Source organism: Hypanus sabinus, chromosome 17 (assembly GCF_030144855.1).
Source record: "Hypanus sabinus isolate sHypSab1 chromosome 17, sHypSab1.hap1, whole genome shotgun sequence".
NCBI classification, from domain to species: domain Eukaryota; kingdom Metazoa; phylum Chordata; class Chondrichthyes; order Myliobatiformes; family Dasyatidae; genus Hypanus; species Hypanus sabinus.
In genome coordinates, this window is record NC_082722.1 from 78,726,697 (window position 1) to 78,751,899 (window position 25,203).

At 45.9% G+C, this 25,203-nt stretch overlaps 1 protein-coding gene across 1 annotated transcript; it reads left to right on the forward strand.

Annotated features, from left to right (window-relative positions):
* Positions 1-12,156: 12,156 nt before the first annotated feature.
* On the forward strand, positions 12,157-21,884 carry si:dkey-56m19.5 (microtubule-associated protein 4). The gene is made up of 2 exons (XM_059993301.1): positions 12,157-12,236; positions 19,395-21,884. The coding sequence occupies exon 2, from the start codon at positions 19,403-19,405 to the stop codon at positions 21,431-21,433; it is 2,031 nt and encodes a 676-aa protein (XP_059849284.1). The 5' UTR covers positions 12,157-12,236; positions 19,395-19,402; the 3' UTR covers positions 21,434-21,884.
* The last annotated feature ends 3,319 nt before the right edge of the window (positions 21,885-25,203 follow it).

The following is a 25,203-nucleotide window of genomic DNA, read 5'->3' on the forward strand; positions in this document are numbered from 1 at the left end:
GCAGGCAGACGATAAGCTGCAGTCATAGAGAGGTAGGTTGTGAGGTCAAGAGTACATCTTAGGGAACTATTCAATAGTCTAATAACAGAGGGGTAGAAGCTGTCCTTAAGTGGCTAATTCTGCTCCTATTTCTTGTGGTTTGGAACAGGGGCTCCCGGCCTGAGGTCCAGGGACCCTTACTTAATGGTATTGGTCCAGAAAGCCTGGGAACTTCAGATGGATATGGGTAAAACACTGGCAAATGGATCTATCTTAAATGGGCATCTTCGTAGGAACAGACGGGTAAGGATGAGAGGCCTGTTCGCATCTGACTAGTGTTAATACCCAGTATAGACCTGTGGGCCTGTCCTTCTCCATGAACCTGCCCTGCGTTACCAGTGTCAGCTTGAACCTTGGATCCTTCTGTGCTGGGCTACAGTCTCGTTGGTTAACCATGATCGTGGCATCCATCATCAGGGACCCCATCACCCAGGCCATGCTCTCTTCTCGTTACGACCATCGGAAGGAGGCCCTACACCACCAGGTTTAGGAACAGATATTACCCTACAGGCTCTTGAACTGGTGTGGATAACTTCACTCAGCTCAGCACTGAACTGATTCCACAGTCCACACACTCACTTTCAAAGACTTCACAATTCATGTTCTTAATATTGTTTTTGTATTTGCAGTTTGTCTTCATTTGTACATCGGTTGCTTATTTATAATTCTTCATAAATTCGATTGTATTTCTTTATGTTCCTGTAAATGCCTTCAAGAAAGTAAATCTCATTGTTGAATAGAATAACGTACACTGTCCATACTTGGGTAATAAATGTTTGCCATGGGGTCTTCCCAGGATGGGCCGAAGGGCCCCTTCACTCCCGCACAAGCCTGGCAGCTGCCTGCCTGCTCTCACGGGGCTCTGCCAAAGTGGTCTCAGTCTGTGCCAGAGCCCCATAACCAAAATCCTAACCCCACCTGCTCCCCCAGCTCGAATAACGCACCTGGAGGGAGGTTGGGTCGGTTCCAAGTTACACCGTCCCTCAGGCATCTGTGCCTGTACTCTGCCGGCAGAGCCCACTGCCCCTGAGACCGCTGCCAACCGCCCAAGCCATCTGTCTGTCTGCCTCCGAGCCCTCAGGGTATCTCTGCCAGGACTCGAGCTCGTGCCAAGGGAACTCCCACTTCACGGGCCAGCACCTAGAGTCACTGGGCTGGTTCTTATCATGTTACAGGTAGACAACAAAGGCACCAGCCACCTGCCTTTATATCGCATCTGAAGCATAACTTCGTTCAGTTGTCAGATGTCAGCGTTGGCTGGCATTCACAGAAAATGCTGGAGGAACTCAGCCGGCCAGACAGCAGCAATGGAAATGATTAAACATTCGACCTTTCAGGCCAAGGCCCTTCCTCAGGGCTGGGAAGGAAAGATGCCAGAATAAAGAGGTTGGGGAAGGGAAGGAGAACAAGCTAAAAGGTGATTGGTGAAGCCAGACTGGTGAGGGAGTGGTGATGAAGTAAGAAGCTGGGAGATTATAGGTGGAAAAGGCAACGAGGAAGGAATCTGATTGGAAAGGAAAGTGGACCATTGGAGAAAGGGAATGAGGAGGGGCACAAGGGGGAGATACTAGGCAGTGAGGAGAAGAGGGAAGAGGGAGCTGAAGAAGGAAGGGGGAGGGAATGAAATAGATAAATTACCAGAAGGAAAAATGGAAGAATATTCAGATGTACAGTGCAGAACTTTATGACTGGTTGCATAACCGCCTGGTATGCCACAGGACTATGAGAGTCTGCAGAGATTTAGCCAATTCCACCACAGGCACAACCCTCCCCACCATGAGAGGGGGTGCCTCAGGCAGACAGCATCTATCAATAAGGAACCTCACCAATCAAACACACCCTCAGCTCTTTGCTAACATCAGGGAAAAGCACAGGACCCCAAAGACCAATATTCGGTGTTTTAGGAACAGTCTCTTCACCTCTGCTAAAGTACGTCTGAGGGTCTAGTAACACTGTCTTACTACTTCTGAGGGTCCATGCACACTATCTCACTATACCTGAGGGTCTGTGAACACTCACTATTCCAGAGGGTCCAGGAACTTGATCTCACTATTCCAAAGGATCTGTGAACTCGATCTTACTCTACCTGAGGGTCCATGAACACTATTGAATTATTCTTGCGAGTCCATGCACGTGATTTCACTACTCCGGAGGGTCTGTGCGCACCATCTCACTATTCTCCTTTTTCACTAACTATTTTTTTGTGTCATTTATCATCGTTTTATGCCTCACACGGTGCACCTGTACAGAACAACTGAACTCATCATCGTGGCCAGGTTTAATATCACTGACGTACGTTGTGAAATCGGTTGTTTTGTGGCAGAAGTGCATCGCAATACATAATAAAAAATTACAAAAGGAAATGTGTGTAAAAAAATAAGTAAGTGGTGTAGAAAGAGAGCAAAATAAAGTGAGGTAGGGTTGATGGGTTTATGATCCATTCAGAAATCTGATGGTGGTCCTGAAACATTGAGTGTGTGTCTTCAGTCTGCTATCGAGAGCAATGAGAAAAGGACAGGTCCTGAGTGATGGGGGTCCTCAGTGACGACTGTTGCACTTTTGGGGCATCATGTTTTGACAGTGCCCTGGATGCTGAGGAAGCCAGTGGCCACGATGGAACCGACTGAGCCTGCAACATTCTTTCCAACTGCTCTCTGGCAGTGATAAAGAGCCTGATTCTGATTTGGCACTGAGCCTTCACAGTTCCAGATCTTAGCAATTCCATCCCTAATATGTCCCAAAGGTAGGCTAATCTTGTCACTTCTGCAGTGCTGGGAACACGCCACCCAACCTCACACAAAGCCAGATCCCACATTGTAAAGTAGAGACGTAGGACCGCAGAACAACACACGATCTACAGGAGGGACTCAACGTTCAAAGTAAATTTATCATCAAAGTACATACAGCCCTGAGATTCATTTTCTTGTGGGAATTCACAGTAAATATAAGGAAACACAATAGAATCAATGAAAAATCACACCCAACAGAATAGACAAACAACCAATGTACAAAATACAATAAACTGCACAAATGCACAAAGGAAATACAATCAAGATAATACCAGACAGTCAGATGGATGGACAGACAGATGGACAGACAGACAGACAGACTTTATTGATCCCGACGGAAATTGGGTTTCGTTACAGCTGCACCAACCAAGAATAGTGAAGAAATATAGCAATATAAAACCATAAATAATTAAATAATAGTAAGTTAATCATGCCAAGTGGAAATAAGTCCAGGACCAGCCTATTGGCTCAGGGTGTCTGACACTCCGAGGGAGGAGTTGTAAAGTTTGATGGCCACAGGCAGGAATGACTTCCTATGACACTCAGTGTTACATCTCGGTGGAATGAGTGTCTGGCTGAGTGTCTGTGCCTAACCAGTACATTATGGAGTGGATGGGAGTCATTTTCCAAGATGGCATGCAACTTGGACAGCATCCTCTTTTCAGACACCACCGTCAGAGAGTCCAATTTCACCCCCACAACATCACTGGCCTTACGAATAAATTTGTTGATTCTGTTGGTGTCTGCTACCCTCAGCCTGCTGCCCCAGCACACAACAGCAAACATGATAGCACCGGCCACCACAGCCTCGTAGAACATCCTCAGCATCGTCCAGCAGATGTTAAAGGACCTCAGTCTCTTCAGGAAATAGAGACGGCTCTGACCCTTCCTGTAGACAGCCTCAGTGTTCTTTGACCAGTCCAGTTTATTGTCCACTCATATCCCCAGGTATTTGTAATCCTCCACCATGTCCACACTGACCCCTTGGATGGAAACAGGGGTCACCGGTGTCTTAGCCCTCCTCAGGTCAACCACCAGCTCCTCAGTCTTTTTTACATTAAGCTGCAGATGATTCTGTTCCCATCATGTGACAAAGTTTCCCACCGTAGCCCTGTAGTCAGCCTCATCTCCCTTGCTGATGCATCCAACTATGGCAGAGTCATCAGAAAACTTCTGAAGATGGCAAGACTCAGTGCAGTAGTTGAAGTCCGAGGTGTAGATGGTGAAGAGAAAGGGAGACAGGACAGTCCCCTGTGGAGCCCCAGTGCTGCTGGCCACTCTGTCTGACACACAGTGTTGCAAGTGCACGTACTGTGGTCTGCCAGTCAGGTAATCTATAATCCATGACACCAGGGAAGCATCCACCTGCATCACTGTCAGCTTCTCCCCCAGCAGAGCAGGGTGAGAATAAATAATCATATCAAAAATATGAGCTGAAAACTCAGAAAAAGTTGAAAGTAACTTTATCAAGGTCCGTATATGTCACCATATACAACCCAAAGATTCATTGGAAATAAAAAATAAATAAGCAATTAATATCAAAAATATGAGATTGAGAGTCCTTGAAAATGAATTTATAAAGTGCAGGAACAGTTCATTGCTAGGCTGAGTGAAGCTATCCCTGCTCCTGAACCTGGTGGTGTGGTCCTAAGGTTCCTGTGCCTCCTTCCTGTTGGGATTAGTGAGTAGAAAGAGTGGCCCAGACAGTGGGGTCCCTTGCAGATGGATGCTGCCTTCCTGTAACAGCAGTCCATGTAAATGTGCTCAATAGTGGGGAGGGTTTTACCCATGATGGCAGATAATTAAGTATTATTGGTCCTGAGCACTTCACCCACCCCACCACTGATCTCTTTTTTTAAATTATAGAATGTAGAACATTACAGCACATTACAGGCCCTTCAGCCCACAATGTTGTACTGACTGTGTAACCTACTCTAGAAACTGTCTAGAATTTCCCTCTATTTTCCTCAGCTCCATGCACCTATCCAGGAGTCTCTTAAAAGACCCTATCGTATCCACCTCCACCACCGTGCATTCCATGCACCCACCACTCTCTGTGTGAAAAACTTGCCCCTGACATCCCCTCAGTACCTACTTCCAAGCACCTTAAAACTATCCACCCTCATGTTAGCTATTTCAGCCCTGGGAAAAAGCCTCTGACTATCCACATGATCGGTGCCCCTGATCATCTTACCCACCTCTCATCCTCCCATCGCTCCAAGGAGAAAAGGCCAAGTTCACTCAACCTATTCTCATAAGGCATTCTCCCCAATCCAGGCAACATCCTTGTAAATCTCCTCTGCTCCGTTTCTATGGTTTCCACATCCTTTTCTCTTGTGAGATGACCAGAACTGAGCACAGTACTCCAAGTGGGGTCTGACCAGGATCTTATATGACTGTAACATTACCTCACGGCTCTTGAACTCAATCCCATAGTTGATGAAGGCCAATGCACTATCTGCCTTCTTAACCACACCGTCAACCTGCGCAGCAACTTTGAGTGTCCTGTGGACACAGACCCCAAAATTTCTCTGATCCTACACACTGCCAAGAGTCTTACCATTAATATTATATTCCGTCTTCAAATTTGACCTACCAAAATGAACCACTCACACTTATCTAGGTTGAACTCCATCTGCCACTTCTCAGCCCAGTTTTGCATCCTATTGATGTCCCACTGTAACCTCTGACAGCTCTCCACACTATCCACAATGCCCCCAATCTTTGTGTCATTGACAAACGTACTAACCTACTATCTACTTCCTAATCGAGGTCATTTATAAAAATCACAAAGAGGAGGGGTTCCAGAACAGATCCCTGTAGAACACCACTGGTCACCAATCTCCATGCAGAATACGAACCATCTGTAACCACACTTTTCCTTCTGGATCCACAAAACAAGATCCCCTTGGATCCCATGTTTCCTTACTTTCTGAAGGAGCCTTGCATGGGGAACCTTATCAAATGCCTTGCTGAAATCCATATACACTACATCCACTGCTCTACCTTCATCAATGTGTTTTGTTACATCCTCAAATAATTTGGAGGATCTATTCTGGGACCCTTATTCTTCATAATTTTTATAAATGACCTGGATGAGGAAGTGGAGGGATGCGTTAGTAAGTATGCTGATGGCACTAAGATTGGGGGGCATTGTGGAAAGTGTGGAGGGCTATCAGAGGTTACAGCGGGACATTGATAGGATGCAAAACTGGGCTGAGAAGTGGCAAATGGAGTTCAACACAGATAAGTGTGAGGTGGTTCATTTTGGTAGGTCAAATATGATGGCAGAATATAGTATTAATGATAAGACTCTTGGCAGTGTGGAGGATCAGAGGGATCTTGTGGTCCGAGCCCATAGGACACTCAAAGCAGCTGCACAGGTTGACTCTGTGGTTAAGAAGGCGTACGGTGTATTGGATTTCACCAATTGTGGAATTGAATTTAGGAGCCGAGAGGTAATGCTGCAGCTATATAGGACCCTGGTCAGACCCCACTTGGAGTACTGTGCTCAGTTCTGGTCGCCTCACTATGGGAAGGATGTGGAAACCATAGAAAGGGTGTAGAGGAGATTTACAAGGATGTTGCCTGGAGTGGGGAGCATGCCTTATGAGAATAGTTTGAGTGAACTCAGCGTTTTCTCCTTGGAGTGATGGAGGATGGGAGATGACCTGATAGAGGTGTATAAAATGATGAGAGGGATTGATCATGTGGATAGTCAGAGGCTTTTTCCCAGGGCTGAAATGGTTGCCACAAGAGAACACAGGTTTTAAGGTGCTGGGGAGTAGGTACAGAGGAGATGTCAGGGGGAAGTTTTTTTTAATGCAGAGAGTGGTGAGTGTGTGGAATGGGCTGCTGGAAGCGGTGGTGGAGGCAAAAAAGATAGGGTCTTTTAAGAGACTTTTGGAACTTAGAAAAATAGAGGCCTATAGGTAACCCTAGTAATTTTTAAGGTAGGGACATATTCAGCGCAATTTTGTTAGCCGAAGGGCCTGCATTGTGCTGTAGGTTTTCTATGTTTCTAAGTTAATTCAATCAGGCTCGTAAGGCGCGACCTACTTTGACAAACCCATGCTGACTATCCCTAATCAGATTATGTCTCTCCAAATGTTCATAAATCCTGCCTCTCAGGATCTCCTCCAACAACTTGCCCACCACTGAAATCAGACTCACTGGTCTATAATTTCCTGGGCTATCCCTACTCCCTTTCTTGAATAAGGGAACAACATTTGCAGCCATCCAATCCTCCGGCATACCCCCACCCCCTGTCCCTATCGCCAGAGGCTCAGTAATCTCCTCCCTCGCTTCCCACAGTAGCCTGGGGTATATTTCGTCCAGTTCTGGTAAAGGAGATGGAGCTGTGATCACTTCCTCCAAAATGTTCTCCCACCGAGAAATGTGGCACCTTCCCAGGTTCATTCCCAATACCAGATCAAGTACAGCCTCTCCTCTGGCTGGCTCATCTGCGGATTGCATCGGAAAGCCTTCTTGAACACACCTAATGACCTCCACCCCATCTAAACCCCCTTGCTCTAAGGAGATGTCAGTCAATATTGGGAAAGTTAAAACCACCCATCACAATAACCCTATTATTGCACCGTTCCAGAATCTGCCTCCTATCTGCTCCTTGATGACACTGTCACTTTTGGGGTAGAGTTATTGCCCCATTCTTGTTCCTGATTTTCACTCACACTGACTCAGTAGACAAGCCCTCCATGACTTCCTCCATTTCTGTAGCTGTGACACTATCCCTGAATAATGCCACTCCTCCACCTCTTTTGCCTCCCTCCCTGTCCTACTTGAAACATCTAAAAACTGGCACACTCAGCAGCCATTCCTGCCCCTGAGACATCTAAGTCTCTGTAATGGCCACAACATCATAGCTCCAAGTGCTGATCCAGGCTCTAAGCTCATCTGCCTTGTTTATGATACTCCTTGCATTAAAATAGACACATCTCAAACCATCAGGCTGACTGCATCTTTGCTCTATCATCTGCATATCCTTCCTCACAAACTCCTTACAAGCTGTCTTTACTTGTGTGCCAACTACCCCATCCTCTGTCTCGTCACTTCGGTTCCCACCCACTTGCAAACCTAGTTTAAACCCTCCCCAGTAGCCTTAGCAAACCTCTCCAACAGGATATTGGCCCCCTCGGATTCAAGTGCAACCCATCCTTTTTATACAGGTCACACCTGCCCAGAAGAGGTCCCAATGATCCAAAGATCAGAATCCCTGCTCCCTGCTCCAATCCCTCAGCCACGCATTTATCCTCCACCTCATTCTATTCCTATTCTCACTGTCACGTGGCACAGGCAGTAATCCCCAGATTACTACCTTCGAGGTCCTGCTTCTCAGCTTCATTCCTAACTCCCTGTATTCTGCTTTCAGGACCTCCTCCCTTTTTCTACCTATGCTGTTGGTACCAATATGTACCACGACCTCTGGCTGCTCACCCTCCCTTTTCAGGATATTGTGGACACACTCAGAAACATTACAAACCCTGGCACCTGGGAGGCAAACTACCATCTGTGTTTCTTTTTTTATGCCTACAGAATCATCTATCTGTCCCCTAACTATAGAGTCCCCTATCACTGCTGCCATCCTCTTCCTTTCCCTACCCTTCTGAGCCAAAGGCACAGCCACTGTTGCTTCCCCCAGGCAGGTTGTCTCTCCCCCCCCCCCAATGGTACTCAAAATGGAGTTAATGGGGATAGCTACAGGGTCGTCTTCACTACCCTTCCCTCTACTGATAGTCACCCACTTATCTGTCCCCTGTAACTCCTGTCTATCACTTTCCCAACAAGCTGAAGGTCTTCGAGCTGCATCTCCAGTTCCCTAACTCGGTCTCTAAGGAGCTGCAGCTCGATGCACCTGCTGCAGATGTGGTCATCGGGGAGGCTGGGAGTCTCCTGGACATCCCACATCTGACACCCAGAACAGAACACCTGCCTCGCAGTCATACCCACTATTCTTAGGTTAAAGGAAAAAAGAAATATGAAAGTAACTTACGTCCTTACCTCGCCTCAGCCCATCCTCGCTTTGATGGCGTTGTTACAAAGTTTGCAGACGAAATGAAGATAGATGGGGGGGATAGGTTGGTTTGAGGAAGTAGAGAGGCTACAGAAGGAATTAGATAGATTAGGAGAATGGGCAAAGAGGCAGCAGATGGGACATGCATTTTGGTAGAAGAAATCAAAGGGAGATAAAATACAAAAAACTGAGGTGCAGAGGGACCTGGGGGTCCCTGTGCAGGATCCCTAGAGGTTAATTTGCAGGTTGAGTCTGTGGTGAGGAGGGAAAATACAACGTTAGTATGCACTTCAAGAGGACTAGAATATAAAAGCAAAGGGGTAATGTTTATAAAGCACTGGTGAGCCTCACCTGGAGTATTGTCAGTAGTTTTCAGCTCCTTATCTGAGAAAGGATGTGTTAAAACTGGAGTGGGTTCAAAAGAGGTTCATGAAAATGATTCCAGGATTGAAGGGCTTGTCACATGAAGAGCGTTTGAAGGCTCCGGGCCTGGATTCACTGGAATTCAGAAGAATAAGGGGTGACCTCATTGAAACCTGTCGAAAGGTGAAAGGCCCGAATACAGTGAATGTGCAGAGTATGTTTCCTATGGTGGGAGAGTCTAAGACCAGAGGACACAGCCTCAGAATAGAGAGGCATCCTTTTTGAATGGAGATAAGGAGGAATTCTTTAGCCAGAGAGTGGTGAATTGGTGAAAGGGAAACGGGGAGAAGGCAGGAGATTGGGGCTGAGAGGAAAATTAGATCAGCCATGATGAAATGTCGGAGCAGACTCGATGGACCAAATAGCCTAATTCTGATCCTATATCTTATGGTTTTATAGTTGTGTTCTGTTATATTCCTTAAAACTTTATCAGGCTCTTCCTTCCACACATCAGAAATATTTATCAGGGGTGCTACTAACACAGGGCCCTTGGCATTGTCAATGATGGCTCCCATCCATCCAACAAACCCCTTGACCCACCCACCGTCCCCCCATCAGGCAGGAGGTACCAGAGCATCAGGACCAGAACGGTTAGGATGGGAAACAGCTTCTTCCCCCAGGCTGTGAGTCAACTGACATAACACATAGAATGATGGAGGTGATGCTCTGTTCTGAGACCAGGTCTCATCATGTACAAAGCACCAGCAGTATTGTACTGTTTACTTTTTAACTTGTGTCAGTAAATCCAGCTTTTATTTGTTGATTTATATGTGGTAATATTACATTATGCGTTGTGTGTGAGTCATATGTACTGTGTTGTGCCCCTTGGTCCAGAGGAATGTTGTTTCATTTGGCGGTATAAGTGTGGTTGAACGAAACAAAACTGAACTTCAGCTTGAACTTGACTGTTGCCACTTATGTGGTAACCCACCACAATAACAGAGGGGGTTCCTCACCCACCCTGGCCCCTCCCTCTCCAGTAGCAGAACCCTACACTGTGGTCCTCTCACACCAAATCTTAGCGGTGGCTTTGGTCTGAAAAGCCACAGATTGCTTGTTGCTCCAGGTTCCTGTATCTGCCATCTCTCCACGTTACATAAACACAAGAGACCATAACGCCACAAGGAAGACTATCTGGCTTGCAGAGGGATCTGGAGCAGCTAGAAAAAATGGGCTGAAAGATGACAGATGGAATTTAATGCGGACAAATGCGAGGTTTTGTACATCCGTAGGACCAAACAGGGTAGGTCTTCCACATTGAACGGCAGGGCACTGAGGCGTGTGGTAGAACAGAGGGATCTGGGAATACAGGTCCATGATTCATTGAAAGTGGTGTCACAGGTAGACAGGGTCGTGAAGAAAGCTTTTGGCACATTGGCCTTATAAATCAATGTATTGAGTACAGGAGATGGGATGTCATGTTGAAGTTGTATAAGACATTGGTGAGGCCTAATTTGGAGTATTGTGTGCAGTTTTGGTCACCTACCAACAGGAACAATGAAAACTTACGAGGATGTTGCTGGGTCTGGAGGACCTGAGTCATAAGCAAAAACTGAATAGGTTAGGACTTGGAATGTAGAAGATTGAGAGTTGATAGAGATATACAAAATTATGAGGGGTATACAGTAAGTAGGGTAAATGCAAGCAGGCTTCGCTCCACTGAGGTTGTGGGGTTAAGGGTGAAAGTTTAAGGAGAACATGAACTTGTTCACTCAGAGATTTAGTGGAGTGTAGAATGAGTGGTGCATGAGGGCTCGATTTCAATGTTTAAGAGAAGCTTGGAAAGGTACGTGGACAGTCGGAGTATGGAGGGCTATGGTCCCAGGATGGGAGTAAGCAGCTTGAATAGGTTGGCTGAGTCTGAAGGGCCTGTTTCTGTACTGTACGTTTCTATAAGACATTGGATCGGAATTAGGCCTTTTGACCAATTGAATCTGCTTCAACGGCCAATCCATTTCCCTCTCAACCCCAATTTCCTGCTTCTCCCCTGACTAATCAAGATCCACAGATGCTGGAAATCCAGAGCAACACACACACAATGTTGGAGGGACTCAGGAGGTCAGGCAACATCTATGGAGGGGAATATGCAGTCAGCATTTCAGGTCGAGACCCTTCATTAGGACTGGAAAGGATAAGAAGGTGAGGGAAGGGGTAAGAGGATAAACAAAAGGTGACAGATGAAGCCAGGGGGTGGGGGAAGGGGGGAGGATGAAGGAGGAAGCTGCAAGGTGATAGGTGGAAAAGGAAAAGGGCTGGAGAAGGAGGATTCTGATAGGAGTGGAACAGGGGAGTAAGGGAAGGAGGAGGTGATAGGTAGGTGAGGAAAAGAGGTAAGAGGCTATTGTGGGGAATGAACTTACTGGAAGGAGTTCATGCCACCAGGTTGGAGGGTGAGGTGTTTCTTCTCCAACCTGGCAGTGACCTGATGGTGGCAGACGAGGAGACCAGTGACCGACGTGTGGAATGGGAATTGAAACGGTTAGCCATCGGGAAATTCCGCTCCATTTACACTGTGGAGTCTTACTTTGTACAAACTCGATGCTCTGCTCTTTGGATGGCGTGAAGAGCTCAGAATCCCGCCGAGGGACTTTCCACAGGCGCCCCAAACGCCGGGTTCGGTTTCATTCAGAGAATCGAAAGTGGATATAGCGGCTGGGCGGACCATCAGCTGAGGAGAAAGTTAGTTCTATTCTTTAAACATTTTAAATGAATTACTTCGGGCAAATTGAAAACCGGTAAGATGTGGCGGGGGGGGGGGCAGAACGAATGGACGGGTGGAAGGAGGGGGTTGGTAGGGATTAAAAAGGAGGAGGGGCGGCCAGAGGGGGGAGGGAGTCGAGTCTGTCGTCTGGGATCCGCCCTGTGTCCCCGCCCCAGTGTTCAGTCATTCCGCGCCGGCTCCGAGTCTGGACCACGTTCCCTGTGTTGCTGCCGACGTGATCCGGACCAGGAGGGTAGGTTATCTTGGCCGGAGGGAGGAATTTGTCCGACTCTGCACCAGGAAGGAGGGTAAATCCCCAGCCCTACGTCCTATATAGGGGGGAGCGGCGCTTGTTACTGAGGGAAAGCCCGGTACTTGAAGAGGGAGAAACCGGTTCTTTTGTTCGCCATGTGCGGAGTTTAACTGACCGGCTGTAGACTCGCTCCCAGACCGGGGCTGCGATTTCCTCCTCTTTCCTCTCCCATGGAATTTGACCCCCCCAACTTTCCCAATTACACTGGCACCCAGCACCATCCCACTCTACATTTTGTCCTCCCTTCCGTTCTAGGTACCCCTCCCTCGGGCTGAACTCCTTCCCCCACCACTCATCGGTCTCCCTTCGAACCTGGAGCCCGGGGAATGTTGAGCCGTCCGGCGCTGGGACATCCCGCGACTCGCCACCGCCTTTGTTCCGTCTTCTCCCCACCCCACCGTGAGGAGACCCCCCCCCCCACCCCGGGCTGGAAGAGCGCAAGGACCCAGAATCGAGGGTTCGCTCCCGATGGGAGACCTTCTCTTCCCCCCCCCCACTGAGGGTGGGGGTAGGGTGCTGGTTCCCCCTTCCTCCCCGGCCGTGAATGTGGGATCGGACAGGGGTGTACGGATGGGTTCCCGTCGCTGAATGGGAGATTCCCAATTACTAGAATATTCCTCCCCTCCGCCCCGGGCTGAAGCGGGTCGCCAATTCCGTGTGTGTGTGTGTGTGTGTGTGTGTGTGTGGGGGGGGGGTGGGCTGGAATTTGGGAGGGGTCACCCTGAGCTCTTGCTACCTCGCCAATCTCTTTAGGGACAAAGTGCTAACTCCGTGTCACGGCTAACACGGGGATGCCCTCGGAGTCGGTCTGTTCCCCGCTGGGCGGGTCTCCCTCCCGGTCTGGGACTGAATGAGGGTCCGGTGGAATCGGTTGGTTTGTCAGTGATTTCGTCGCCCCTGGCCGCTCCGAAGTCCCACCACCCAATGTCCCGTTACTCTGCAGGCCTGGGGTAGGAGGCGCCCGTCGGCCACCTCCGGGCAGTTGCGCTGGGTATTAGACAATGTCTGTTCGCAGCGGAGCCGTTCGAAGCCTGGTTTGGACTATTGTGGTGGAACCTGTCTGGGTTCCTCTGCCCGTGGTCAGTTGGTGTCTGTCAATGAATTGGAGTCGGCTAGGCATGTGATAAGGTCCGAAGAAATCTCGGGGAATATCTGATGCAGGTGGGACCTGTACAGAAGGTTGGAACAGGTTTGACACGACGCAGAGGGTGGAACGTGGAGCAACAGAATCTGCTGGAGAAACTCAGCGGGTGGAACAGCATCTGCGAGGGGCGGTTTCGGGTCTTACTCCTCCCTCCCCCCCCCCCCACCTTACTCCTCCCTCCCCCCCCCCCACCTTACTCCTCCCTCCCCCACCCCACCTTACTCCTCCCTCCCCCCACCCCACCTTACTCCTCCCTCCCCCCACCCCACCTTACTCCTCCCTCCCCCCACCCCACCTTACTCCTCCCTCCCCCCACCCCACCTTACTCCTCCCTCCCCCCACCCCACCTTACTCCTCCCTCCCCCCCCACCCCACCTTACTCCTCCCTCCCCCCCCACCCCACCTTACTCCTCCCTCCCCCCCCACCCCACCTTACTCCTCCCTCCCCCCCCACCCCACCTTACTCCTCCCTCCCCCCCCACCCCACCTTACTCCTCCCTCCCCCCCCACCCCACCTTACTCCTCCCTCCCCCCCCACCCCACCTTACTCCTCCCTCCCCCCCACCCCACCTTACTCCTCCCTCCCCCCCACCCCACCTTACTCCTCCCTCCCCCCCCACCCCACCTTACTCCTCCCTCCCCCCCCACCCCACCTTACTCCTCCCTCCCCCCCCACCCCACCTTACTCCTGCTTTCTTCCCACTTAAGTCCCGTCCCGATATTTTGGGTTTCAGAATCTGGTTTAATAACTTGTCATATGTTGTGAATTTTTTTGTAGCAATAGAACTGTACAAAAAATACATTGATTAAAATGAGATGTATATAAATCTAATTAGTGCAAAAATAATGAGGTAGTGTTCGTGGGTTCATTGTCCATTCAGGAGTTTGATGGTAGAGGGGAAGAAGCTGTTCCTGAATCACTGTGTGTGTGTGTGTGTGTCTTCAGGCTCCTGTACCTCTTTCCTGATGGTAGCAATGAGAAGAGGACCTGTCCTGGAGGGTTTTGGGGTGCTTAATGATGGATGCTCCTTTTTGAGGCATTGCCTTTTGAAGATGTCTGAGGAGGCCAGTGCCCGTGATGGAGCTGACTGTGATCACAGCTCACTGCAGCTTTAACTGATCCTGTGCAGTGGCACCTCCATCCCAGGCGGTGATGCGGCCAGTTAGCAAGTTCTCCGTGGTATATCTGTAGACTTGCACATCAAACGTCCCCGTGGATCAGGGGGCTGATCTGTGGTCCTGGTCATTAACAGTAAAAGAGTTAGAAACCCCTACCAAAGATGCTGACTGACCTGAGTTCATCTAGTGGTTTCTTTTTAACAACTTGCATTGGGAGAGTCTTCCTGTAAATGTAAGATTGTCCATGGGCTTAGCTTTGCACGAACGAGTCTGTAGATACAATTAAATATTTGATTATCAGAAAGCGCTGCTCAGATCAGCAAGCCTTAAATTAAGTCTTCCCACTCTGATGCCAGCGTGGTCTCAATGATACTCTGCAGATCCAGGGCAACACACACATAATATGCTGGAGGAACTCTGCAGGTCAGACTGGAGGGAAATAGTCACCTCGGTACCCAACAGAATCACAGGCTTGAGCACCCATCGGTGCTCACCATCTTCTCCATTGGCATGTGGTCATCCGTCATGTCTGACAGTGACAGGAAACCTGTGGGGGTGGAATTTCGAAAGTGGAAAAGCTGTTGCACTGGGCAGTTCCACTCTCGACTTCAGAAGGTGGGTCCAGTGCTAAGGGTAGTCATCGTGTTCGAGGTCTTCCTTGGTTGCAGTAGTCGACCATCACTTCTGTGTCTCGTCATGTCTTTGGCTCTCCAGAGAGCATTGCAGAACTGCTTTCCTGGCCATTGGATCGCATGTCAGATCTTATCTGCCTAGTCCATTGGAGCTTACTTTGCATGCTAGGACAGGCATGTCCCTGTCTCACTGGGCTCCGAGGCCCATTCGCCGTCCTCACCTGCTTTAGCCTGCCTGTCAAAGTGGTGTAGTACGGTGTGGCCACTGCCGTGCAACAGTTACTTAGATCCACAGGTGAGAACTGAGTGTGTAGTGGGGCCAAAGGGTGAGTGGACATTGCAAGCCCCTTCGCCAGAGACACGACCCTTTTCTGAACACTCCCTACACCTCAAAGCTTGCAATATTTAATCTTAAACAGTCCAAAAATCACCACAGTGCTGATTGGAATCTGCACCTACCCTCCAAGTTGGAATGATGTCATCTTTTATAATGTAACTTCCTTGCCTGGAATTGGGTTTAAACTGTGGCAGTTGAAGTGTTGAGTAAAGTTAGTCAGTAGGGAGGACAAAGCAAGGGTATTTAAAAACTGTTAGATTAGAGAATGCTGATGTTCAAAGTGATCTGATGACCTTGTACAAACATGCAGGGTGTAAATGTTGACCTTCACTTCCAATGTGTAGCATTGTATGACAGGACAATGTCTTGCCACAATTATACAGGGTCTTGGTGGGACAGCCATGAATGATTGCTATGGTCTTGACAAAAGGACGTACTACTGGGAAGTACTGGAACAAATGACTCTTTGGGTGATAATGTCAATCCTATAGTTAGATTGGGGTGACTTGGCCTCCATTCCTTGAGTTTAGAGTGGCTAGATACTGGAAAATGTTTGTCCTGGCTGAGATAATATCCCATGCACTATCAGTCTACAGGCCATGCCACTCAGGTACCTGGACAATTGCTTTGTATGTTTTTTGGCTGTCCTAACTTTATGTGTAACAAAAATTTAAAGAAGTCTGTAATGAAGGGTCAGGGTCTGCACTGGTAATCAGAGCAAGACTATTGAGATTCTAAGTGAAGAAATTTGATTGGTGAGCCAGTGGGATTCATTGCCACAGAATGTGAAAGTCAAGTTCAGTGTTTGAGAGGACCTCACTATATGGGGAGAGCAGGACTTGCTGTCAAAGTCAAAAGTAAATTTATTAATGTATGTTACCATATGCAACTTTGAGATTAATTTTTTTGCAGACCTTTACAGGAAAATAAAGAAATAGAATTTATGAAAAACAGCCAATGTGCTAAAAGCAAATTGTGCAAATAGGGAAAAAAAAAGTACAGGGGACATGAGTCGTAGAGTCCTTGAAAATGAGTCTGTAGGTTGAGACTGGGAAGACTATGGGGCACGTTCCATGTGATCAAAGTAATGTACCACAGTGAAATTGAATATTCTGACTTGGGTGCAGTGTTGATGCAGTCTGTGATATTCAAGTTTAATTGCTACATTAGAATTTGCATTGCTTGGTTAATTGTATCTTGAGGTAAAGGGCAGGGTCTGAGCAAGCTAGTATAAATCGAAACAACACACACAAAATGCTGGTGGAACTCAGCAGGCCAGGCAGCATCTATAGGGAGAAGTGCTGTTGACGTTTCGGGCCGAGACCCTTTGTCAGGACACGCTCATGTTTGCTCTAGTATAAATTGAACTAGCTTACTTGATTGAGAACATTGTTATTAGTGTTAACCTAGTCTCATGTTGATGTGTAGCCAAGTGGTTAAGGCCTTGGTCTAGTGATCTGAAGGTCGCTAGTTCAAGCCTTGGCTGAGACAGCGTGTGTGTCCTTGAGCAAGGCACTTAACCACACATTGCTCTGCGACAACACCGGTACCAAGCTGTATGGGTCCTAATGCCCTTCCCTTGGACAACATCAGTGGCGTGGAGAGGGGAGACTTGCAGCATGGGTAACTGCTGGTCTCCCATACAGGCCTGGCCAGGCCTGCACCCTGGAAACCTTCTAAGGCATAAATCTATGGCCTTTTGAGACTAACGGATGCCTATAAAGTCTTTCTCACAGTCTGATCTGTGTTAATGTTGGATAGGAATTATTGTAGGTGGTTTTGGGAGAGTGAGTAACCAGGATTCCTAATCTGGGAATTTAAGATTTGAAGAAAACTCTAGTTGTACTGTTCACTAATCTTATTTTTGTCTTGGATTGTATCCATTTGGAAAATAGGCGAATCCCTGCCTTTTATCAAGGTCATGTCAGCAGCTCCTATTGTATTGAAGATTATTTAATGTGGATATTGATTTCTGTGAAACCCTAATCCGTTTTTTGAAGAGGGGCAGTTATTAGTGAATTAATGGAAGTCTTATCCTTAAGTGCTGCTGTGTTGGGTGCACACGTGACACACAGCTTTTTCTTCATTTGTCATGATTCTTGAATACCGGTGAGCTGGAGTTTCAGGTTAATTGCTCTTCCCCCTTGGGAAAGGGGTAGCTGGCTGCTTTGCAGACTGAATCTCTACTTGGATATAATTTTACAAGCCATCCACTTTGTTTTTTTTTCTAATCACTCCCCCATGAAGTTTCCAGCAAGCATAATTGCTACACTTAAATGCATACTTCATTAACTCTTAATTGTTTAATTACCCAATTCAAGCTGATAGAATAATATCAGATCTGAGATTCTCAACAATCCTGTTAAAATTAACTTCCAGTGTAGAGTATTCACTTGGCAAACTTCTCTGATCTGCTATTGCTCTTGAATGAAATAAGCTTGTGGTCAAGGCTTCTGAATGGATATTGAGATCTGAGGGTTTGATTCTATAGAATTTAAGGTAGAAAATTAATTGCCTAGTCATGTGGAATAGAAATACTGTTGTAACTTGTGACTAGTTAGAAACAGAATTCTGCTGCTTGATATAGTAGAGCATATTTGTCAGAACTGTAGAGGATATTGAAGTTGAGGTGACATGGATTATTGTGCAGTTCTGGTTGCCTATATATACAGATGTTATTAAGCTGGAAAAGTGCTTAATCGTGGAGTTCCTCCAGCATTTTCTGTGCATTGCTCTGGATTTCCAGCCAGTGTCTGCAGAAACTTGTTTATGATATAATGTTCCACTCTGAAGTCTCTGAGGGATGCCTACCTGGAAGAAGTTTTAAATCTTTTCCAGAGTTCGGTGAGACCCACACTCTCTAACCCCCACCCCTACGTGATCTCTGCTGCCCTGCAAATCTTTGCTTCAGTAATCACCTTCCAGCTATCCCCCTTTCCCTCACCCCCCAACCCCCTTTTACACTGGTGTCTTCCAGTCCTGATGAAGGGTCTTAATCTGAAACATTGACTGTTTCCATAGATGTTGCCGGCCCTGCTCAGTTCCTCCAGTATTTTGTGTTTCTCAGGATATAAATGAGCAGGTGGGGGATGGAGATACATAGGCTGGGGCTCTCTCCTTGGACTGTAGGAGGTTTTATAAAAATGAGGGGCATAGATAAAGTGGTTGATCTTTATATTACCCAGACTCTAAAGCTAAGGATATACATTTCAAAGAGACCTGGTGAGAGCTTTTCCACACGGGAATGGTGGGTATGTGGAACAAGCTATATGGAAATGTAGAAGCAAGTATAGTTAAAAAGGAATTTGAACAGTTTCATGGATGGGTAAAGATTTGAAGGGATATAGGCAAGTATATAGCTTGAGTAGACAACTTGGGCTGAATGTCCTGTTTCATGATATATAATTCATGGTGTTGACACTTGGCGTAAGTGTAGCTGAATGGATCAAAGATACCGTAGGTGCTGGGCAATTGGGGTGGGGGGTGGGGGGAGGGAAGCATTAGAATACTTGGTCAGACTTTTGTATGTGAAATTGAGGATGTTCATCCTAAATGTAGAACGGGGTAATGGGGGTTTCTGAATGACTGTACTGAGGCCAGAATGTGGCTCATGCTGTTGTAAAGTATGCCAGAAAAGGGATCAGTTTTCAACCCTTCCACCCTTGGGTCAGGTGGGAGAAATGCTCCAGTTTTGTTTAAACTGTCAGAATTGGAATTGTGGTTAACTTTAGAACTAATTGGTTTCCAAATGTTTTCGGTCTAATCTCTTGTTTGCCCTGAGTGAAAATTGTATGCAGTGTTTTATTTGCTTAAACTTGCCACTCATACATTACCACTTAGCTTAATCTCCGTCTTTCCATTTGCAGCTAACAGCATGGGTGGGAGGCTTGGCAGAAAGCGGAGAGGCTACAACGTGAGTGAGCCAGCGGAAAGTAGAACGGCCGCAGAGTCCACTGACAACCCTGAGGTGAAGCAAGTTGAGCCCAAGAACAAAGCTGTTTCAAAAGACCAAGTCAAGACAACTGGTGAGCCTCCTGAACAGTCAGCACGTGAAGCTCCCAAACAGGCAGATGAAGGAGCTGGAGAGAAACAAGCAGCTTTGATAACTACAGATGTGGAAGCGGCAGAAATAAGTGAAGTAGCAGTAGTGAGTACCTCTGAGCTTCCTCACGGCTCTGAAGTGCAAGGCAAAGTAAACTCTTCTGGTTTGGTCGAAGCAGAAAAGCAATTGCCTGACCAGACAGCCCATTATCCTTTACCAGCGGCTGGCGAGCCAACCAATGCTACTGTAGAGACTGACTTGACTGCTGAAGTTTCAGAAAGTGGCTCCAATGTGGAAACTCTGAAGCCAGATTTGGAGCTGGGAACAAGTGTGGCTGAAGACATTTCAACTGAGAAATCTAATTTGGGTGATCAAGCTGTGACAAGTCTGGATGAACAAATAGAAGAAAGCTGTGGAAACCTAGATGTTGAAGCAGATCCTGGTAAAGTTCTTAAAGGAGTTTCTGAAGATGCATCCCATACTGCAGTGTCTTCGTCTGTCAATCACGAGGCACCTTCACAAGAAACAGAAATGTCTGTCCAGGAGACACCGCTTGAGTCTCCAGTTAAATGTGACTCTTCTAAGGAAGACGAAGAACCAAAATTGACAGCAATAATTGAAGAAACTCCTATTGATGTTGTGTTGAAGAATGAAGTGGCCATGTTTGCTGTTATGGAGAAAGATGTGATTGAACCCAACACTGGAGAAGAGGTTCAGGGAGCAGATAATGAACCTCTTCAGTCTACCACCCAAGCAACAACTGATTTTGGACAGCCACCTGACTGTGCACAGGATAACTCTACTTCTGGAGGTAGTTGTGTTGCTGAAATTGAAGATCACGGCCTCTCATTAAAAGAATCTGAAAGTCCATCTGTAGACTTGTCGCAAGTGGACTCCAGCAGTGTGACAGATGCAGGCCAAGCAGATCCAGTGACGGCAGAATCTGCCCCAGAGGATAACTGTCCAAGCACAGAAAGCGTGACTGAAACCAGCCATGAACAGACTGTGGAGCTGATCAGCTGCCAAGATAGCATGAAAGCTCACAGTGTGATAGATGCAGGCCAACCAGATCCAGTGACTACAGAATCTGCCCCAGAGGATAATAGTACAAACTTGGAAAATGTGACTGAAACCAGCTGTGAACAGTCTGTGGAACCGATTGGCTGCCAGGATAGTGTGGAAGAAATATCTCTGCTAAAGACTAGTTCCGAACTAATACCAGATATTAAACTCACTGTCTGTGGTGAAGGCTTACAAGAGGAAGAATTGAAGGATGAAACACAGCCAGTACCTGTGGATGAAACAGTTGAAAACATTGATCAGGATGCCAATATTGATCCACAAGCAACAAATGATGTGCAGGATGAGAATCAGTCAGCGTTGGACTCAACTGAAATAACCCTAGAAATGCACAACCCTTCAGATCAAAAAATAGAGAAAGTGGAAACTTCAGGGGATCCGACACCTGAATCTCAAAGTTCAGCTCTTGTCGAAGAGGTTTCAGTAGAAGTGAACACTGAAGAAATTAATTCCACAGAGAACTGTACAGATGGAAAACTAACTGAATCCATCACTAGCAAAGTTGAAGATGATCATCCAGAGACTCCTGTGCCAAATGGGACCACCTCAGATAGAGAATTAAAAAACCAGAGCCAAGTGGAAGTTACTGGACAAAATATCACTGCAGAAGTTGAAGAAAATGTCCATGTTAGTGGATTGGAGCCGATAGCAAGTAAAACCACTGAACAAGTGATTGAAAATCTTTCTCAGGAATCCTGTCTTGCACTGAATAATGAAACTCTCAATTCGGGGTCACCAGATGTGAATGTTGAACGAGATGTGTTGGAAGCAGAGGCTCATTAAGATGAGGTTGAGAACCCAGAGTAAATTAAGCAGAAGGTGGAAGGTTGGCTGGAATTTGGACTTGTTCAAACCAGCTAGTGCCGAGTTTGATTTGAGAAGGAATCTCCAAGCTTTTGCTGCAAGCAGAATAGTGACTCAACTTGAAGTTTTTGAAAATCTTGACTAGTTCCACAATCCTCTGCTTAAGTATGTTCACTTGAAGAATGCACCAAAAAAACACTGGAAGATTAAAATTGAGATTCTGCCTTATACCATAGCTTTCAGTATGCAAGATGTTGGGTCTTAGTAGTACACCTTTAAAAAGCATGTTAATCTAAAAGGGTTGTTCAGAAGACTTGAACTCTTGATAATTTAAGTCTAAATTTAGTCTTCAATTTGCATAATATGCTTTGAGGTCAGTTATTAATTGGATCATGAGGATTTTTAAAATTTAATAAAGTGTCATATTATCCTGGTTTTGGTTTAGTGCTTTTATTTGAAAGAAGCTTGGCTACGAGGAACTAGCTATCTCAACCAAAGACATTGCTTGTCCTGATGCAAGTGATCACTGAGATCTGTTATTTTACTGCAATGAGATTCCTACAATTGGAATGGGATTTTTAATGGGGGGGGGCATTTGTTCCTTATCAGATTTGCCAGTGAAAATAAGAATGGGCCTAAATCAGATAATGGATTGACCGACTTGAGTTCCTACTTTGTCTGGGATACCAGTTGGCAGCTTGCATTGATTGGTGAAGTCATTTTGGACAAATTGAATTTCAAGTGCAGACCAGATGACTTGTCAGCTCTTCAAGGTTTTACAGCTGGGAGTTTGAATATGTTGTAAACTTGCAAGTACCAAATATGAAGATCCCTTTCCCAAACTCCAGCTCCTTCTGGCATGTGTTTGGAAAGGAGTAAAGTGATGAGGAAACATTTCAACTGATCACATTTTAGACAGCTGCAGGATCTTGTGCTGAAAAAGAAAGCTGGATACTGTAAAGTAGTGACTTTAGATAAAGTACCAATGAACACTGATTCGAATTGGATCTGGGGAATTGGATACAGGAGATGGTAGATGAATCTACACTTTTTGTCATTACTGGATACAGGAAGCTGTGAATTGGGAGGGAATGGCTTCAGTGGGGTGAGGCAAATTCAAATTAATTCAAATCTGAATCTAAACGATAAAAGATGCCAAATGCCAGCTATTGGGGAGAATAATGGATGTAACTTAGTGAAAAATTGGCTTGTCACCTGACATAAGGAAAATGTAGGAGATAGTAGCAGGATAAGTAGAGTAACTTGAGGTAGACTGAAGTTGACAAGATTTTGTGGAAACCAATTTTTTCAGCTCAGATGTATGTAAAATAGTATAGGTTTTGAGGTACTATTTGACAGTAGAAATTGCAGAAAATCAAAGCTCGAGGTGGGGAAGACAACTGGCTTGGATAGAAAACTTTGGGTAACAGATTACTAAGGTTGCTGACAAAGTGGAAAGAGGATCTGTGACCTCAAACCTATATATAAGATTTGGCATGTGTATTTGGGGATGGGAATGGAAAGTGAAAGGGGATGGAAACTATTGGTTGTGAAAATGAAGCATCTGGGTGGCTTGCAATATGATCACAAAAGGTAACTGGCTGAATAGAGAGAGGTGGGTGCAAGAACTACAACACAATATGCCTGCATTTAAATACAAAATACCATATGACAACATACAGGATGGGAGGGGGGGGGGGGAAGAAAGAGTATGGGCTAGCAGGTGTGTGGGTGAGGCTGATTTCTTAGTCAAACCATTCCCTTATTAAATTCCAACCCTTTATTGCTTCCACCTATCCTCTCCCACTTCTTGCTTTGTACTACTTCCCTCTCATCTGGTTTCTGGTTTCATCTTTCACCTGCCGTTGCCTCCCTCCACCTTATTCTAACTTCTGCCTCTTCCTTTCCAGCCTTGATGAAGGGTCTCAGCCCAAAACATTTATGGTTCATTTCCTTCCATAGATGCTGCCTAATCTACTAAGTTCCTCTGCATTTTCTTGCTCATTATTACAGTATCTGCAGACCCTTGGTTTTTAAATAAAAAAATATATTAAACAGTAACATTTAACTGACCCTCTTTATCCATAACACTAACTTAAACTAATCCTATATCCCTACAAGTACATCTTTCTTCCCTATCTACATACTGTAGTTGTATCTGCTTCTGACTCCCATGGCAGTGGTACAAGCTCTGACACGTTAAATATTTTAGAAAACAAGATTTTTTTTGAAGGTCTTTAGACTTTTTCCAACACCCTCTCTTTAAAGTTGAACTCCCTGGCTTTTAAAATGTTTCCACTTTGTGCATGCGGGAATACTATTTAATACATGAAAACAGTTCAATACGTTGAATATATTGTTTGTCCCAACCATTGGACAGTGCAGGCTGTATACACTGGAATTTGAGGGTCAGGAGGAAATCTTCAAAGGTTTCATTGGGGATGTTTTCTTGAGGGATAATCTAGAACAGGGGTTCCAACCTGGGATCATTAGACACCCTCAGTTAAATGTAAGGCTCCATAGCATAGAAAAGGTTGAGAGAGCTGGACCATTTTAAAATAGAACTGCTTAAAAAGGATGAGGTGACTTCTGTGGGATTTTTTATTTGTCTTGGGACTCCCTCAAAAAGTACTACAAACTTAGCTGGAAAATGAACAGGTAGGAATGCAGATAAGGAAGTGTTTATGGACTTCACATATTTGTGTGACCAGATTTGCTCTAATTTTGGAGAGCAGGCCAAATGCAATAGAGTGAGTAATGTGATTAAAGCTGTGAGAAATATTGGTAACAATGTGAGTAAATTTCCAATTGTGTACCTTATTTCTCTGCTGAGTTGTACAGATATTTAGTGGTCACAAAGTAAGGAGGAAGTCCTAGATAAGGCTGTCCACAGCATTCTGCAATTGTTCTGTGATGGCTGTTTCGTTATGCCGTGAACAACTTTAAGCTGTTTAGAATAGCAGTAAATATAGAATGTCTTCTGCACACAAAACATCCTACATATGCTCCTCCCATCACTTAGCAGGATGGTCTTGGTTGAGAGATGAACAGCTAAAACCTTATCTGAAAGCTAACTTCCTTAATTAGGTTCCACTTTCAGTGACTGCTTAAATCATACAGTCCCTGTTGTGGGATGGATCTCCTGTCTCTAGGGGCAAGATGGCTTGTATTCTAAGCAAAATTTATTGCATATCTTGTCACTTGGGGTGGGGGGGGGGGAGAACCTGAGTTGTTCCAAAATGATTTACAGCAACTGCCCCTGTACAATATGGTTAATTGGTCCATCAGTTAATCTGGACAGCTGCTTATTGGGGACAACTCTTAAGGAACAAAAGCTAATTTAGAAAATGGCTGGGATTCCCCTCATTTGTGAGACACTATCCTGTTTAATTGGGGCAGGAGACTTGTTGAATCGTATCCAAGTAGTGTCAGTCTTTGCACTTGTGTGGTTGTTAGACATTAGATTGAATGGTTTTTAAATGGTGTCAGGTGTATATGCTTTTGTATCATGTTATCCATTTATGTTGATGGACACTAAAACAGTGATTTAAAAAAAAAATTTAAGCTTTGACTTTAAAATTTCAGTCCCTTGCCAAAGATGCCAGAAAAAGAATTACCCCGCTACATTAGATTAAAAGCCATTCACCTAACACTTATTGTTGGATTATGACTCTACTTAATGCAGGTAGGCAATGAAGGCAGTCCATTATCTGCACTAGGTGTCTACACTGATTTTGTTCATTTACAGG

Bases quoted from the DNA above. Each gene is read 5' to 3' on its own strand.
- si:dkey-56m19.5 (XM_059993301.1), top strand. From the start codon at position 19,403: ATGGGTGGGAGGCTTGGCAGAAAGCGGAGAGGCTACAACGTGAGTGAG.